Source organism: Anabrus simplex, chromosome 2 (genome assembly GCF_040414725.1).
Source record: "Anabrus simplex isolate iqAnaSimp1 chromosome 2, ASM4041472v1, whole genome shotgun sequence".
Taxonomy (NCBI): Eukaryota; Metazoa; Arthropoda; class Insecta; order Orthoptera; family Tettigoniidae; genus Anabrus; species Anabrus simplex.
The window spans coordinates 276,406,383-276,423,897 of NC_090266.1; the positions used below are offsets into that span (position 1 = coordinate 276,406,383).

Sequence of the window (17,515 nt, forward strand, 5' to 3'; positions counted from 1 at the left end):
GTACTGGTGCCGGATGTCAGCTTGTGAGATGGAGTTCCGGGGACGGTAAATGCCGGTTGTGGATGACGCTGGAGTTGTCGTCCAATGATGTCCCATACGTGCTCGATTGGGGACAGATTGGGGAATCGAGCAGGCCAAGGCAACATGTCGACATTGTGTAGAGCACGTTGAGTTACAACAGTGGCATGGGGGCGTGCATTATCCTGTTGAAAAACACAGCAGGAAATGCTGTTCATGAATGGCAGCAAAACAGGACGAATCACCAGACGGACGTACACATCTGCAGTCAGGATGCGTGGGATAACCACGAGAGTGCTTCTGCTGTCATAGGAAATTGCTCCCCAGACCAGAATTTCCGGTGTAGGTCCAATGTGTCGACGCCGCAGACAGGTGGAATGCAGGCGCTCACCTGGTCTCCTAACCAACACATGGCTATCACTGGCACCAAGGCAGAACCGGCTTTCATCGGAAAACACAACCGACCTCCACTCCATCCTCCAATGAGCTCTCGCTTGACACCACTGAGTCGCAGACGGCAGTGGTTTGGGGTAAGTGGAATGCTCGCCGCAGGGCGTCTGGCTCTGGGCTGTCTTTCAAGTAACCGCTTTCGAACAGTTCATTGCGTCACTGTGATACCAACTGCTGCTCGAATTGCTGTTGTAGACGCAGGCCGCTGCGCCAGAGCCATGCGTCGAATACGGCGGTCCTCCCTCTCAGTGATGCCACGGGAACGTCCGGAGCCCGGTCTTCTTGCGAGAGTACCTACTCGTGACCACTGCTGCCAGCACGCATGCACAGTGGAGTCATTCCTGCCAAGTTGTTCTGCAATAGCGCGGAAGGAAAAACCAGCTCCACGCAGCTCTGTTATACGGCCTCTTTCAATCGCAGTGAGCTGTTGAGACTGGCCTCTTCGTCATCGTAAAGGCATTCTTGACCTATGTACACTCACATTTGCCGGGCTGAGTGGCTCAGACAATTGAGGCGCCGGCTTTCTGACCCCAACTTGGCAGGTTCGATCCTGGCTCAGTCCGGTGGTATTTGAAGGTGCTCAAATACGTCAGCCCCGTGTTTGGTAGATTTAATGGCTCGTAAAAGAACTCCCGCGGGACTAAATTCCGGCACCTCGGCGTCTCTGAAAACCGAAAAAGGAGTTAGTGGGACGTAAAGCCCATACAATTATTATTATTATTATTATTATTATTATTATTATTATTATTATTATTATTATCATCATCATCACAGTCACTCACTTCAATCTCACAGATAACTAACGCCCTCGCACAGTACAGCCCGTATTTCAAGCAAACCTGATGTGCAACGTCATGGGGCCGGCACTAGCACCACGCTAATGCGATCTGCGGGAAATTTGAATGAGCGTCATCTTTCAGATGTACAAACACGCCTACCAACGTTCGTCAATCTAGAACAACCCCTTCCTGTTGTTCGGATATTCTTTCCGCCAGTGTAATAATGATAATATTATATGGCCTCAAGCTACCTGGTGTAGACCTTTGGACTTGGCACCATAGGGGTGAGCATCCTTTATAATTGTCCTTTAAATGAAGAGCATTTTATGCGCCCTGTATATTATGACAGAATGTCTTTAGGAAGAAAGATATCGCTATGCCTCAGTCAGACTGGCAGGCGCTGCGTTTTTTGCGTGGGTCAACATTTCTCAGCCTAGCAAGACAGTGAGCTCCGAACGGTATGCATGATTAACGTGTAGGGAGTAATTCTAAGCAATTCATTACACTGCAGCTGTACACATCACTTCACTACGTCTTCAGGATGTACTCTTCAAACGTAATGTGTAAAAGACACCTATTCTCTAAGTAATCACTGTACTGCAGCTTCAGGCAGTATGCATGCGTAAGTTATGTGAACACGTTCTGAGTACAAGAAGCGAACGTTCACACCGGATAATATTGTAATGTTTGTCAGCAAAGCCCTTTGGTGATTAAATACTACCTGAAGAACAAACATAAAATTTTCAACTTCATTTTTTAAGCCTTGAGATACGGCATTATTTTGATGTTATACGTATTCAGGGTACTACAGAAAACCAGCAGAAAAAAAAAAACTGTATAATGACCATCAAGCAAGAGTTTACGGCAAACTCAAACGAGGTGCGCATAGTGAAATGACGATACATAATGGGAGAAGCGTTCTTCATCTTGATTCTCTTCACCCTCAGTCATCAAATTTATATATACGTATTCCCCACAGGGCGATATCACCTTTTATGCAATTTCAGTGAAATGGCGTATTGCTTTCAGTGCCGGGAGATCCCAGGACGGATTCGGCTCGCCAGGTGCAGCTCTTTTGATTTGACGTCCGTAGGCGACCTGCGCGTCGTGGTGATGATGATGATGATGATGATGATGAAATTATGATGAAGACAACACATACACCCAGCCCCCGTGCCAGGGAAATTAACCAATGATGGTTAAATTTCCCGACTCTGCCGGGAATCGAACCCGGGACCCCTGTGACCAAAGGCCAGCATGCTAACCATTTAGCTATGGAGCCGGACGCAATTTCAGTAAAGAGTAGGCTAACTATGTTATCTTTAATAGCAGTAGCGGCGATTGGGAATTAAAAGTGCGGGGACAAAAATGTACACAGACAACAAATATTACTCGGGTTTATGAGATATTGTGGACGAGGGGGGGGGGGGGGTGCGGAGGAGGCGTGGGTTATACATCAAAACTGAAGCCGGACTGAGTCTCTCAGACGGTTGAGGCACTGGCCTTCTGAACCCAACTTGGGAGGTTTGATCCTGGCTCAGTCCGGTGGTATTTGAAGGTGCTCAAATACCTGTTGTCGGTAGATTTACTGGCACATAAAAGAACTCCTGCGGGACTAAATTACGGCACCTCGGCTTCTCCGAAAACCGTAACAGTAGTTAGTGGGACGTAAAGCCAATAACATTATTATAATTCGAAACTGAAGGAAAAAAATGGTAAATTTCTTATGTTCTCTGAACGAATTTCGACAGAGAGGAAAAGGTTGACAGTTTACCAATTTAAGTGCGGCAAAAAGAGTTTTTTTTAGATTTTGATTCAGTATTATACAATAAAGTCCGCCTCTGTGGTGTAGTGGTTAGCGTGATTAGCTGCCACCCCCGGAGGCCCGGGTTCGATTCCCGGCTCAGCCACGAAATTTGAAAAGTGGTGCGAGGGCTGGAACGGGGTCCACTCAGCCTCGGGAGGTCAACTGAGTAGAGGTGGGTTCGATTCCCACCTCAGCCATCCTGGAAGTGGTTTTCCGTGGTTTCCCACTTCTCCTCCAGGCGAATGCCGGGATGGTACCTAACTTAAGGCCACGGCCGCTTCCTTCCCTCTTCCTTGCCTATCCCTTCCAATCTTCCCATCCCTCCACAAGGCCCCTGTTCAGCATAGCAGGTGAGGCCGCCTGGGCGAGGTACTGGTCATTCTCATCAGTTGTATCCCCCGACCAAGAGTCTGAAGCTCCAGGACACTGCCCTCGAGGCGGTAGAGGTGGGATCCCTCGCTGGGTCCGAGGGAAAAGCGGAACCTGGAGGGTAAACAGATGATGATGATGATGATGATTATACAATAAAACTATTACCAAAGGAACAATATTACACATTTATTACAATTAAAGAGAAGTACAATTACAAATCATTTAGTATTTGACTACACACTAAGAAACTAACAGACACTACAGAGACTGCCAGACTGACGAATGCGCGCGGTAAGCGGGTGAATTAGACCTCGATGTCTATGACCTTAGCAAAAAAAGTATACTCCTGCTGCCCTTCCTCACAGCACATGCAAAGTTTCCACTACTTGCTGTGGCGCTATACAAATCGGTTAGACGGGTCGAACGATATTTTGTGCGTATTTACGCTAATAATTTTGTTAATAATTAAAGAAAATAAAGGAAAGAATTGCTGATAAGACAACAGGGCTTGTTTCAGCTGGCTAAAATGGAATAAAAATGCAACATTTTCTCCAAAAAGTGAGGGGGCGACTGCCCCTCCCACCTCGCCCCTCTAATCGCCGCTACTGTTTAATAGTACCACTCATATTTGTTTTTTAACCACCTGTTGCTAGTTTTTAAATGTACGTATTTCACAAGTCTGAGTTTTGAAGAAAAATTATGTCAAATTGTTATGCGTATGGATGCACAAACATACCTGAAATGGGGTTTGTAATGAAATAGAACATTTGCTTGTTTTCACCTCTTATAGTAGCAGGACCAAGCAACGAGTAGAATTTTCCCATACGCTGCATTATAATAACACTGAAAAACTATGTTGTAAAAATCGGAATATTTAACACACAGCGGATATCTTCTAATAATAATTGAGCCGGGGCTTGAAATTAATTACGTATCGCAAGGATCGAACAACGGTTGGTTGGTCATCGAGTACTGAACGCAGGGTCCCTGGGACCGGGACATTTGCTTGTTTTCAGCTCTTACAGCAGCAAGTTATAAGACGTATGTAGTAACGAGTAGAGGTTCCCATACATGATAACAACGAATAGGCGTAGTGATATTAAGGGGGCCAAAACAGGAAATGCCAAATTTTTCCGTTAATATTAGCCGTGTCGGAAACCTATACATGGCGAAAGTTTTTTAGAATATAACTCCCGATAGTTTACGTTTCGTACGTCTTTACCGCACGAGAAAAATAACGGAGATATTCGCTATTATTAGATTTTTCGTAGACTTCCAAATATTTTCAGAAATGTCTTTTTCATCTAAAACTTGCATACAGCACAAGATGTAAGAATGGCTACTTCCGATCATTTCTTATCTATTTTCACCGTATGAGCTATCATGTTAGAGATGTTTACGAATTTACGTTTCTATTGCTATTCGTCTCTGGATAGACCAATTTATAAATGCCGCGTAGCATCAAGTAGATTTTTTAAACATTATAATGTTAGCAATAATAACAATGTGATTTTTTTTGCTAGGGGCTTTACGTCGCACCGACACAGATAGGTCATATGGCGACGATGGTATAGGAAAGGCCTAGGAGTTGGAAGGAAGCGGCCGCGGCAGCAGCCCCAGCATTTGCCTGGTGTGAAAATGAGAAACCACGGAAAACCATCTTCAGGGCTGCCGATAGTGGGATTCGAGCCTAGTATCTCCCGGATGCAAGCTCACAGCAACAATGTGATAAAAAGCCGATGGTAATAAATAGAAAGTTTGAAACACAGGGGATATCTACCAGTACTAAGTAAAATGGGATATAAAAGAAGTCGCACATCATGGGTGTTCGGTAACTGAGTACTGAACACAAGCACCCGGAACCAGAACAGTTGCTGGTTTTAACCACTTTCAGTTGCATATTATGAGTGGAATTTACCAGCAGATAGTGTTTTCTCAAACTATAATATAATAGCAATAATAATAGAGGTTCTTGGGGATCGAACCGCGCCGGTCAGTAACAGTTAACGGGCTGTTGCTTGCTTTCACTACTAAAGATCCAAAAGATCCATGGCTAAATGGTTAGCATACTGGCCTTTGGTCACAGGGGTCCCAGGTTCGATTCCCGGCAGGGTCGGGAATTGTAAGCAGCATTGTTGAATTTCTCTGGCACGGGGGTTGGGTGTATGTGTCGTCTTCATCGTCATTTCATCCTCATCATTACGTGCAGGTCGCCCAAGGGTGTCAAATCGAAAGACCTGCACCTGAGGAGCCGAACATGTCCTCGGACAAACCCGGCACTAAAAGCCATAAGTTATGCCATTTCATTTTTTACTACTGAAGAGTAGCAGTTGACTGTTATTAGTTAAAAATTTAGTGCCATACATATAATGATATTTTGTGTTAGTGTGGGTATCGAGCTAGGTAATATAATTTTGTCTACTCATTGGTTAATATAGGCGTAATTGATTATACTGTTATTTTCTATGTTCTGTAAATATTTAAATTATGTATATCACACATGTACCATGTTACATGCATGGCAGTCTAGGTTATTTTATATTATTAATGTGTAGCCGAGTCCGACTCGTTGGCTGAATGGTCAACGTACTGGCCTTCGGTTCAGAGGGTCTCGGGTTCGATTCCAGGCCGGTTCGGGAATTTTAACCTTCATTGGTTAATTCCAATTGCTCGGGGGTTGGGTGTTTGTGCTGTCCCAACATCCCTACAACTCACACACACCACACATAACACTATCCTCCACCACAATAACACGCAGTTACATGGCAGATGCCGCCCACCCTCATTGGAGGGTCTGCCTTACAAGGGCTGCACTTGGCTAGAAATAACCACACGAAATTATTTAAATATGTATCAGTGTATCACGTAAGAAAAGCTCGAGGCAATCATGTTGTTAGTATGCCAGAATTGATTTCTAATATTGTATCGTGCTGCCAGTCCTATATTTATGAAGTTTAGGTGAGTATATTTATTGTGTCAATCTTATAAGGGAGGGCTAATCTGCCGACTGTCTCAGTTCTGCCGCACACGAAATGCAAGTTTCCAGTGAGAACTTACACATTCTTTGTTGACTAATGTTATCAATAAGTATTTGCTATTCTTTTACGACAATGTGATCTATTATTCTTACAGTTCACCAATAAATAAAATGACGTTCATAATATAAACCGGTCTAGAAAGCCAAAGAATAACGGCCGAGAGGATTCGTCGTGCTGACCACACGACACCTCGTAATCTGCAGGCCTTAGGGCTGAGTAGCGGTCGCTTGGTAGGCCAAGGCCCTCAAGGGCTGTAGTGCCACGGGGTTTGGTTTGGTTTTTTATAATATAAAAGATGGTATTTCATAATATGAGAGATGTTGTTAATTATAAGTCCCATTAAATATTTTGCGTGCAGTGCTATGTTTCAGTCGGTCTACAGTGAGGAATATGAAGAGTGAAAATTGATTTTTCTCAAAATAGAGATAAGATGGTTCACATTACTGAGAAGACGATGTTCAGAGAGGTCGCTCGATACAGTGACAGCATGATCAAGAATTTATGATGAATATCCATTCGGGAACTGCCTTTTCGCTCATTTTTGGGACTAATTTTCACGGTGAACACTAAGAAGCTCTAGACGGGCACGACTATTTCATGGTATTACGATCTTAAATGTACTCCATTAACTAAAGCGTATCACTCACCTTTTTCCCAAGTTATGGCATGGATAGGATATCCGGCTGCCGGACATGTTACTACCAGAGTTTCCCCTGCTACAGCTGAGATTGGAGGCATCTTGCGGATTACAGGTAGACCTGGAAACACACAAAATGAGTTTTAGGAAATAGCGCTCGACGTACGGGAGTTCAGATAGTAGTCAGAGTGCAATAAAGTCTCTGATTTATAGCAGTGTTCATAATTACAGGCAATAAGGATATTTAATTGCACACATTATTTGAATTTCCCTCCATTTGGTGGTAGCACCTTTAAACTATGGACTCGAGATTATCAGATAACTGAAGACATTGCTCGTAAAACTGGATGAAAAGTTAGGTTGTAAGTTTCACCAAGAGGGGAAGTCCACTCCGTTTTAATTACTGTGTTGATGGGGTTAAAGATGAGTTGACTTTAAGTACCTAAATGTCAATATAAGGAAAGTTCTACAATGGGGTTATCACATTAACAATGTTATAAATAAAGGTAACATATTTCTACATGTCACTTTTACGGTATTTCGTGGGTGTAGTAAGGATGTAGAGGAGAGGTTGTATAAGTCTTTGGTAAGACCCCAATTAGAGTATTGATCCAGTGTATGGGACCCACACCAGGATTACTTGATACGAGAAATAAAAAATAATCCGAAGCGAAAGCAACACGATTTATTTCGGGTGATTTCCGACGGAAGAGTAGTGTTACGGATATGTTAAATCTTTGGGCTGGGAAGACTTGGGAGAAAGGAGACGAGCTGTTCGATTAAGCGGTTTGTTCCGAGTTGTCATTGGAGAGACGGAGTGGAGTGACAATAGTAGACGAATAAGCTTGATTTGAACTTTAAAGGTAGGACGCTAAGGTTGGAATTCCACAGGACAAGGTGGGGAAAATATTCATTTAAAGGACGTGGAATTAGGGGCTGGAATAATTAATCGAGGGAAATGTTCGATAAATTCCCAATTTCTTTGAAATAGGTAAACAACTTGTAACGTTCCAGACGTCACAGTGTAATTATGTTAATTTTATTATATGTAATTAATTCAGGAATTTAACGTCATGATATTTATCTTGGTATGTAATTGTATTATAATTCATGGTTGATCATTTGCTCACTATCATTTCATTACTTTGTAACTACGACTTGTAAACGAGGGCTGAATATCCTAATATTCACTTAGATTCTTGCGACATTCGTTTAAATTTAACTTGCAGCAGATTTCCTCTATCTTGCCACATCACCGAGGAAGAAGGAAGGACAAATTTAGACATCAAATTCTGGGAAAAGCGAGCACGTGTTCAAGCGTTATAACGACAGCTACCGTATTTCGACCAGAATAATTCAAACTGATCACCGCCTATATTTTCAAAGGAGCGTCATGTTGCCATGGATACTGAGTGAAAGGGCTAATAGAAGAACAGTTGATATCATGGTTAAGACCCATCAACTCTAATATCTGGAGTGGGGAGAGACGTGTCAACTGATTGGACCACGTGTAGCGACCTGTAATTAGAGCCAGAGAAGGTTATAAAAGGGCGTGTTGGAGCTCTTGGCTTCATTATTCTTCTTGATTCTGCATTCATTATTATTATTCTTCTGGATTCTTGATTCTTCGATCTTGTATATCGCTGTAGGTCTGTGAACTTGTCTTATGGTTATTGTACCATAGTGGACTAGTGTGATAGTTTATCACTTCTACATTAATTACTTCATTACCACGACGTGGTACTTAGGAATTTCCGAATGAGGGGTGTATAGCCACTCTCATCAGGAAGTACGTACAGCTCGGCTACTAGACCGGTTTGTACCAGTCTAAGACAATAGGTAGTATTAAACTAGATAGAAATGAAACTTCAGGGCACATTTTCAGTAAAGTTGGAAGGATTATTAATTGTGTATCCTCTCCACATAACCCAAGGAGGTTTTTCTAACTATGACTTAGGGCTCATCTCCAATATATGGGATAGAGCATAATAGGGAGTGTTAGTGTCGAAGCCATCATCCAATTAGTGGTTGTTGCAATTTGCAAGGCAGGAATGGTACTTAGCTGCAGATGAAGATATCTCAAAGACGACCGGTGATGTTCCAGCTACAAGGATGGAAGCTTTCCAAGGACCAGCAGAACAAGACTACATGGTGAGCAAGCGAGTTAAAAATATTGCAAGTTTTCGCGAAGTAGAGTCATTCAACTTTTTGTTAAATTCATTTCCTATTTTAAATTCAGTTCTCGTTAAACCGTCGTCATTTATATTCAAGATAATAAATAGTATTTTCATAGTTCACTTTAATCAATCTGCCTTAATTAGCCTTTTGATTTCTAATTCTCCGGCTTAATGATTAGTGCACTATCACCCCACCCCTGTGATAAGAGTCCGTCCAAGCTTGATTATAAATTTTTATCTTTAAGTCATCAACTTAAAGATTGGCGCCCTTAGCTTGCATGGTTGCATTTCTCGTTCAATGATTGTTCTCCGAAAGGGGAAGTCACATAAATGCCGCTCCAACGTAGGGCGAGAAAATCATTAAGTACGGAGCAGTTAATGACAGTAACGATATCAGAATTCGTATTATGGGCAAAATTTGGATATCCACGTTGCATTAGGAGTGTTTGATTGTGGGGAGGGTCATGGCTGATCAGACGAAAGAGGAGAGGATGTTGCGCAGTGGACGGGCGATAAAAGGCAATAACGTATTGAGTTCAGAGGAAGAGTTGTGTAGTCTAGTAGAGGAAATTGAAGATAGAAGTGTAAGTAGTATGGAGAGTGAAGGCAAGCAGAAAGAAGTCAGTATGGAGTCAGATGATAGTAGGATGGGGGGCGAAGCGGAAGTAAACACTAACAATGAAAGTAATAATAATGATCAGTTAATGGAAATGATGCAGTTAATGTTAAGTAAGATAGAGGATAGTAAATCTGAAATAAAAAATGAAATGGAACAAAATAAATTTGAAATAAAAAATGAATTGGAACAAATTAAAACAGATGTAGAACAAACTAAATCAGAAATTAAAAATGAAGTAGAACAAACTAAACGAGAATTAAGTAAGGCATTGAATGAACACAAGGTAGAAGCTAATAAAAGGATGGACGAACATAGCAAACAGTTACAAGAATTATTTAAACAAAATGAAAGATTTAACAAGCAGATAGAGGAACAGAAAGAGATAACTAAGCAAAACAAACAAGAGGTAGAAAAGAAATTTGTAGAGCAGAGGAGTGAGTTGTTGGAATTAATGGGGAAGGAAAACAACTCTACTAGGGAGGAAGTAATGAGGCAGGTCACTAGTATTGATAAGAGAGTTAAGACTCAAAGAGGGGAAATACGGGTATTCAAAGACCACGTCCAACAAGAGATAGACACAGTAAAGCTTAGAATAGAAGATGAGACGCGGGCAAGTGAAGAAAGGTTTGCGATAGCTGAAGAGAATAAGATTGAAATTAGGACATTGAAAGAGAAGCAGGTTAATTTGGAGAGCAAAATTGATAGGAGAGACAAAGATGTAGAATGCCGGATGGAGAAAGCAGAAAATCAGTTAAAACAGGTGGCAAAGGATAAACAGGTTTTCACGGGAAAGCAATGTCTAGGAAATAGCTACATTAGGGAAATTGAACTACCTAAATTTAATGGGAAACAAACGAACCCGCTAGATTTCCTTAAGATGATAGAAAAACGATTTGAAAAGCGTCTAGAGGAAGGGTCTATGGATTGGGAAGACGTTATGGAAAATATTGACCATGCTTTTGTAGGAGAAACTCGGTCTTGGTTCATGGTATATAGGCAAACGATGACGAACCTGAAAGAATTCAGAAATACGTTTAGAGAGAAATTCTGGAATGAAGCGATACAAGCTCGGGAGAGAGAAAGGGTGGTATTTGGGAGGTACAAACAGCATGAGGGAGTCACTATGACCGAGTACTTCCTGGCCCATGTCATGATTTGTCAGAACTTAGATGGTATAACCGAGGGGTCTGATGTAGTAAGACTACTTTTAAGACATTTTCCGGACAGGGTGAGAGAAGCGGCCTGCATGCAAAGAGTTGGTACTATTCAGGAGATGGAGAACCTACTAGGCAGTTTTGATGCTTTAGGTAACCTTAGGAGTAGAACGGAGAATATACAGAGCTTTAGTCATCACAACGGAATGAGACATAACGGAAGAACACAGAATCACGAAGCTCGCAATCAGTTCAGACCTCAGCATAACAGTAGGAGCGGAGCACCTGAATATAGGACAGGAAATTCCCAACGGGGGCCAGAGCAATGTACTAATGAGTCCAACGTCAATACACAAAGGGAACCTTTAAACTAACTAGAGGCTGTAATCTTAGGTCAGAATTCCAGCCTAGTACGAAGGTAGCGAAGTGTCTTGTCATGAAAGTGTTACCATATGACCTAGATGTTAGAGACGATTTGTTGTATGAACCCGAGCAGAATAATGAAGATTCAAGTAATAAAGTAGTCAATCCCGTTGTTAAATTGAAAGTTTGGGGGGCGTGGGTTAAAGTTTTGATTGATTCTGGTAGCCATATATCATGTATTAGTTCTCAGTGGTATGAGTCATTAGTGAAACAGGGTATTCAGTTGGAGGAAATGCCTGTTAAGTCTACTTTCATCATTACGGCTGTTGGAAAGAGGTCTAAGCAAATTTGTAAACAAGTAGCTGTTCCGATCTGTATTAATAATTTTATTAGCGTTCAGATATGTTTGGTAATTCCGCATTTGATATTTGATCTTATCTTGGGATCTGACTGGTTAACGTTAAAATTGGCTCAGTTAAATTACTATGATGCAGTGCTAAATTTGAGGTGGAATAATGAGGATATCAAGGTCAAGTTTGAGGAGGAAATTCAAAGGAAAACGGAAGTTAGTACAGTGTGGAGAATGAGAGAGGTTTCTAAAGTTAATGAAGAGGCTAGTGAGGGCCTGAATTTGTGCCAGTTGTGGATTAATGAGGATAAAATATGTGGTTTGAAAGAAGCCGTAGGTAGAAATCAATTAAATGAAGTCCAGAAGGACAAGTTATTTGAAGTGTTATGTGAACACATGGAGATTTTTTCTGAGAAACCTGGTGTTACCCATCTGTACGAGCATTCTTTTTCTGTGCTGGATAAGACTCCATTTAGCGGACCGCGGTATCCGATACCACACAAATATGCCATAGCCGTAGAGGATCAAATTCAAGCTATGTTAGCAGACGATGTGATTGAATTATGAAACAGTCAATACGTTAATCCCTTAATTGTCGTGCCTAAGTCTGATGGATCAATACGTTTGTATATTAATGGCAGGGAAATGAACAGACGTATTGGTGCTGATCAGTTGAGATCACAAACCATTGAAGAGTTGATACAGAGTTTTCAGGGTAAGAGTTGGTTTTCTACGTTAGATCTTAGGAGTAGTTTTTGGCAGATACCTTTGAGATCAGAAGACAGGCCTCTTACTGCTTTCAGCTATAAGCATAGTTTGTACCAATTTAGGCGTGTTCCTTTTGGGACCCGTACGAGTTCGGCAGCTCTAATTCGCGCACTAAGTATTGCCTTGGGAGATGATACTGGAGGTTATGCTACGATTTATATCGATGCCTTGGTTATAGCATCTAGTACCTTTGAAGAGCACTTGGACCACTTGGAGAGGGTTTTTTCTAAATTAGAGTATGCTGGTTTTACTCTGAAACTTGACAAGTGTGTTTTCAGTAGACGAGAGGTGACTTTTTTGGGGCACCGTGTATCGGCAATGGGAGTGACGCCTGAGAGCACAAGAATTGAAAAAATATTGAATACTACGACACCTAGAAATATTAAGGAGCTCAGATCGTATATTGGTGTATGTAATTTTTTCAGACGATTTGTAGTGAGATTTGGTAACTTACTAGAGCCATTTAGAGAACTATTGAAAGCTGGCAGTAAGTGGGAATGGACACAAGGTCATGATAGAGCTTTCCAAAAATTAAAAGAAGGATTCAGGCAGGCGGTTGTTTTGAGATACCCCATGCCCGATAGGAAGTATGTGTTGGTGACGGACGCATCTCACTGTGGTATCGCTGGTGCACTATGTCAAGTAGATGATGATGGTAATTTAGGGATTGTGTCTTTAGCTTCCAGAGGTTTAAGTGCTGCTGAAAAGCGTTATGCTATAACGGAACTTGAATTCCTAGCTATCGTATACTCCCTAAGTAAATTTAGGATGTATGTTTTAGGTACCGAATTTGAAATTAGGACGGATCATCATGCTCTTTCTTTTGTATCCAAGTGTAAATTATCATCTAACAGAGTTAGTAGATGGATACTCGCCCTACTAGAGTATGATTTTAAGGTAAATCACATTAAGGGAAAGAATAATGTCCTTGCTGATTTATTGTCACGTGATCCGAAGTTGTGCGAAGAAGGTAGCCTTCTAGAGCCACGTGAGGGCATTATTATATGTACATGTCTGTCTAAGGAAAATGAAACTGCTCTAAATAGACTACGTAACCTATTGGTTGAACAGTCGGTAGACGAAGAATGTCTGGAACCTTTGTCTGTACTTCAGGGAGGAGAGCAGCTCACTGTGTCGCATGTTAGGCACACGTACAAACTGGTTAACGGATTTCTAGCCAGGAAATGTGGCGAGGATCTCTGGGGGATTTGTGTACCCAAAGCGCTACGTGTGGAATTGATTTGGTTTATCCAAAAGGAATTAGGACATTATGGAGCTAATAAAGTTCTGTATGAGATCCGACAGAATTTTATATGGGACAAGATGGGAAGAGATATAAGAAAAATTCTTTCCACTTGCGATTTGTGTCAGCGTAGCAAAGTTCCTATCCGCTATTTAGCAGGACCTCGTCAGGCGGTAATCTCAGAAAGACCCGGTGACTTGGTGTGTACTGATCTGTTTGGACCTGTGGTAAAGGGACAGTTCGGCTTCCAATATATTTTAGTCATTATTGATGCCTTCTCGAAGTTGGTCAGATTATACGGTATGAGAAAAGCCACTGGAAAATCTTGTAGTCGTATAATCCAAGAGAAGTATATCCCTGAATTAGGTGCTCCTCTTAGAATATTATCAGACAGTGGACCGCAGTTTATTTCGAGAAAATGGAAGTCCATAATTAGAGAGCTAGGTATTACACAGATTCATTCATCCATTAGATACCCTCAGGGCAATATGTGTGAGCGCGTTATGAAAGAGTTATCTCGCATGTTTAGATGCTTAGTGTTCGATAAGCATACAGCCTGGGTGGCTCATTTATCCCGCATAGAGACATGGATCAATGCAGTTCAACATGAAAGCACTAGATTAACGCCGTCACAAGTTCATTTTGGTCGTAAGCCCCAGAATGAACTAGTGAGAGTGTTAGGTTTGCCTGAGGAACCACCTCGTAATGCTGAATTTTACGTCCGACTGGCACGGGAGAACCTGGTTAAATCTGGAGATAAACGTAAAAGGCAGCAGAAACGTAAGGTACTTGATAACTTTGAGGTAGGTGATATGGTTTTGGTGAGAGTTCCCATGCTGTCAAACAGTGAGGATAAGGTAACAAAGAAATTTTTTCTTTTATATCAAGGTCCTTATAAAGTACATAGAAAACTAGGACCCTGTGCTTACAAGTTAGCGGATGGCGAGTGCGTAATGAATGGTTCATATAACATTAGTAGTTTACGGAGATACCTGTCGTGTGAGGTGGCTGAACCGGATTGTGAGATATAGGTCAGTAACTCGGGGAAGTTGCTACCTGTTATGTCAGACTACGAGCGGAATGAGTTTACCTCTCAATTGTGGTGGTATTTCCTAGTTGTGTTTGTAAACAAGGGAGGTGTTTGTAACTAGCGGTAGATTTACGCTCGTTCATGCCGATAGATCATCTGTTTTCTGTATGTGAGGCCATGAAATGTTATATCTTATCTGTTTTCTGAGATGTTACCGAAGGCTAATTAAAGCTGACGATGGCAAATAATTAATTTTCCCGTATGTGCATTTCTAACTTGCAATAATTTTACCGTGAGCTTAAATCGCGTGTGTATTCGTGTGAAGTGTATTGCATCCTGCTTCAAGATAAGGTTGAAACATTCGAGAGAGTGATTAAGGTGTAAATTGATTGTATCATTTGTTTTCCATGGTTTTAATGTAAAAGATTGGAAGAGAACGTGTTACTGCTATCTAGCAAAGAATGTCGGAAAGATGGAGAGTAAAAGGACTAATAGACACTCGGGAGAGTTTGTAATCTGAATTGTATATATATTATGTTATATTCTCAAAGATAATCTTGTTTTTAAAAAAAATGGAAAGTTGCTCATGTTGGGCATAATTTAGTATCTAAACCTCAAGATGAACTGAAATAACAGACATTCGCAATGGTAAGCAGTCTAAGAGAGATATGGAAACAGTGAGATATAATTAATTGTATGAAAATAATGTCGCTCGTAATGGGCAGGTAATAGAGGTATTTCAAGTCAATGTGGGAGTAAGAGTGTGAGTTCTCAACTCATGTGATATTTGTTAAGAACTCATGGGGGCGTATGTAACGTTCCAGACGTCACAGTGTAATTATGTTAATTTTATTATATGTAATTAATTCAGGAATTTAACGTCATGATATTTATCTTGGTATGTAATTGTATTATAATTCATGGTTGATCATTTGCTCACTATCATTTCATTACTTTGTAACTACGACTTGTAAACGAGGGCTGAATATCCTAATATTCACTTAGATTCTTGCGACATTCGTTTAAATTTAACTTGCAGCAGATTTCCTCTATCTTGCCACATCACCGAGGAAGAAGGAAGGACAAATTTAGACATCAAATTCTGGGAAAAGCGAGCACGTGTTCAAGCGTTATAACGACAGCTACCGTATTTCGACCAGAATAATTCAAACTGATCACCGCCTATATTTTCAAAGGAGCGTCATGTTGCCATGGATACTGAGTGAAAGGGCTAATAGAAGAACAGTTGATATCATGGTTAAGACCCATCAACTCTAATATCTGGAGTGGGGAGAGACGTGTCAACTGATTGGACCACGTGTAGCGACCTGTAATTAGAGCCAGAGAAGGTTATAAAAGGGCGTGTTGGAGCTCTTGGCTTCATTATTCTTCTTGATTCTGCATTCATTATTATTATTCTTCTGGATTCTTGATTCTTCGATCTTGTATATCGCTGTAGGTCTGTGAACTTGTCTTATGGTTATTGTACCATAGTGGACTAGTGTGATAGTTTATCACTTCTACATTAATTACTTCATTACCACGACGTGGTACTTAGGAATTTCTGAATGAGGGGTGTATAGCCACTCTCATCAGGAAGTACGTACAGCTCGGCTACTAGACCGGTTTGTACCAGTCTAAGACAATAGGTAGTATTAAACTAGATAGAAATGAAACTTCAGGGCACATTTTCAGTAAAGTTGGAAGGATTATTAATTGTGTATCCTCTCCACATAACCCAAGGAGGTTTTTCTAACTATGACGTAGGGCTCATCTCCAATATATGGGATAGAGCATAATAGGGAGTGTTAGTGTCGAAGCCATCATCCAATTAGTGGTTGTTGCAATTTGCAAGGCAGGAATGGTACTTAGCTGCAGATGAAGAGATCTCAAAGACGACCGGTGATGTTCCAGCTACAAGGATGGAAGCTTTCCAAGGACCAGCAGAACAAGACTACATGGTGAGCAAGCGAGTTAAAAATATTGCAAGTTTTCGCGAAGTAGAGTCATTCAACTTTTTGTTAAATTCATTTCCTATTTTAAATTCAGTTCTCGTTAAACCGTCGTCATTTATATTCAAGATAATAAATAGTATTTTCATAGTTCACTTTAATCAATCTGCCTTAATTAGCCTTTTGATTTCTAATTCTCCGGCTTAATGATTAGTGCACCCCTGTGATAAGAGTCCGTCCAAGCTTGATTATAAATTTTTATCTTTAAGTCATCAACTTAAAGATTGGCGCCCTTAGCTTGCATGGTTGCATTTCTCGTTCAATGATTGTTCTCCGAAAGGGGAAGTCACAAACTGATAGGGAATCTGCCAGCTGGGTGGCAGCACTAAATAATCATACTGTCTATCATCATTACCTTTATTCTAGGCTGCTGTTATAAGCGCACTGTCCTCTTTAATACCGGCAGGCCGTTGCAAAAACAACTGACAATATTGGCAGAGTAGCGGGATCTGCCCCCCCCACCCTCCCACGTTACCAAGATGAGTTCATTCTTCTTACTCTACGATGGCAGTAACGCAGCAGCATACAGACGTTTGCATGTCTACTCCACGTGGAATGAACGTTGCAGTATTTCGGGGTCACGAGGAGCTTATAGCAGTGTTCACGGCAACGGTTGCTTCTAGCCTATCGTGGCAGTGTCTGGTTAACAAACGCATGAACGCAGGAGCGTTTAAGGGAACGTGGCAACAGCGCCTTTTT

The 17,515-nt window shown here is 41.3% G+C and overlaps 1 protein-coding gene across 1 annotated transcript in view; it reads right to left on the reverse strand.

Moving 5' to 3' along the window:
* Positions 1 to 17,515, reverse strand: part of LOC136863512 (cell adhesion molecule Dscam1) — a 938,330-nt gene that overhangs the window by 408,883 nt on the left and 511,932 nt on the right. Inside the window, exon 9 of the mRNA XM_068225977.1 lies at positions 7,112 to 7,222. Coding sequence (XP_068082078.1) covers positions 7,112 to 7,222 — 111 coding nt within the window. The remainder of the gene's footprint in view (positions 1 to 7,111; positions 7,223 to 17,515) is intronic.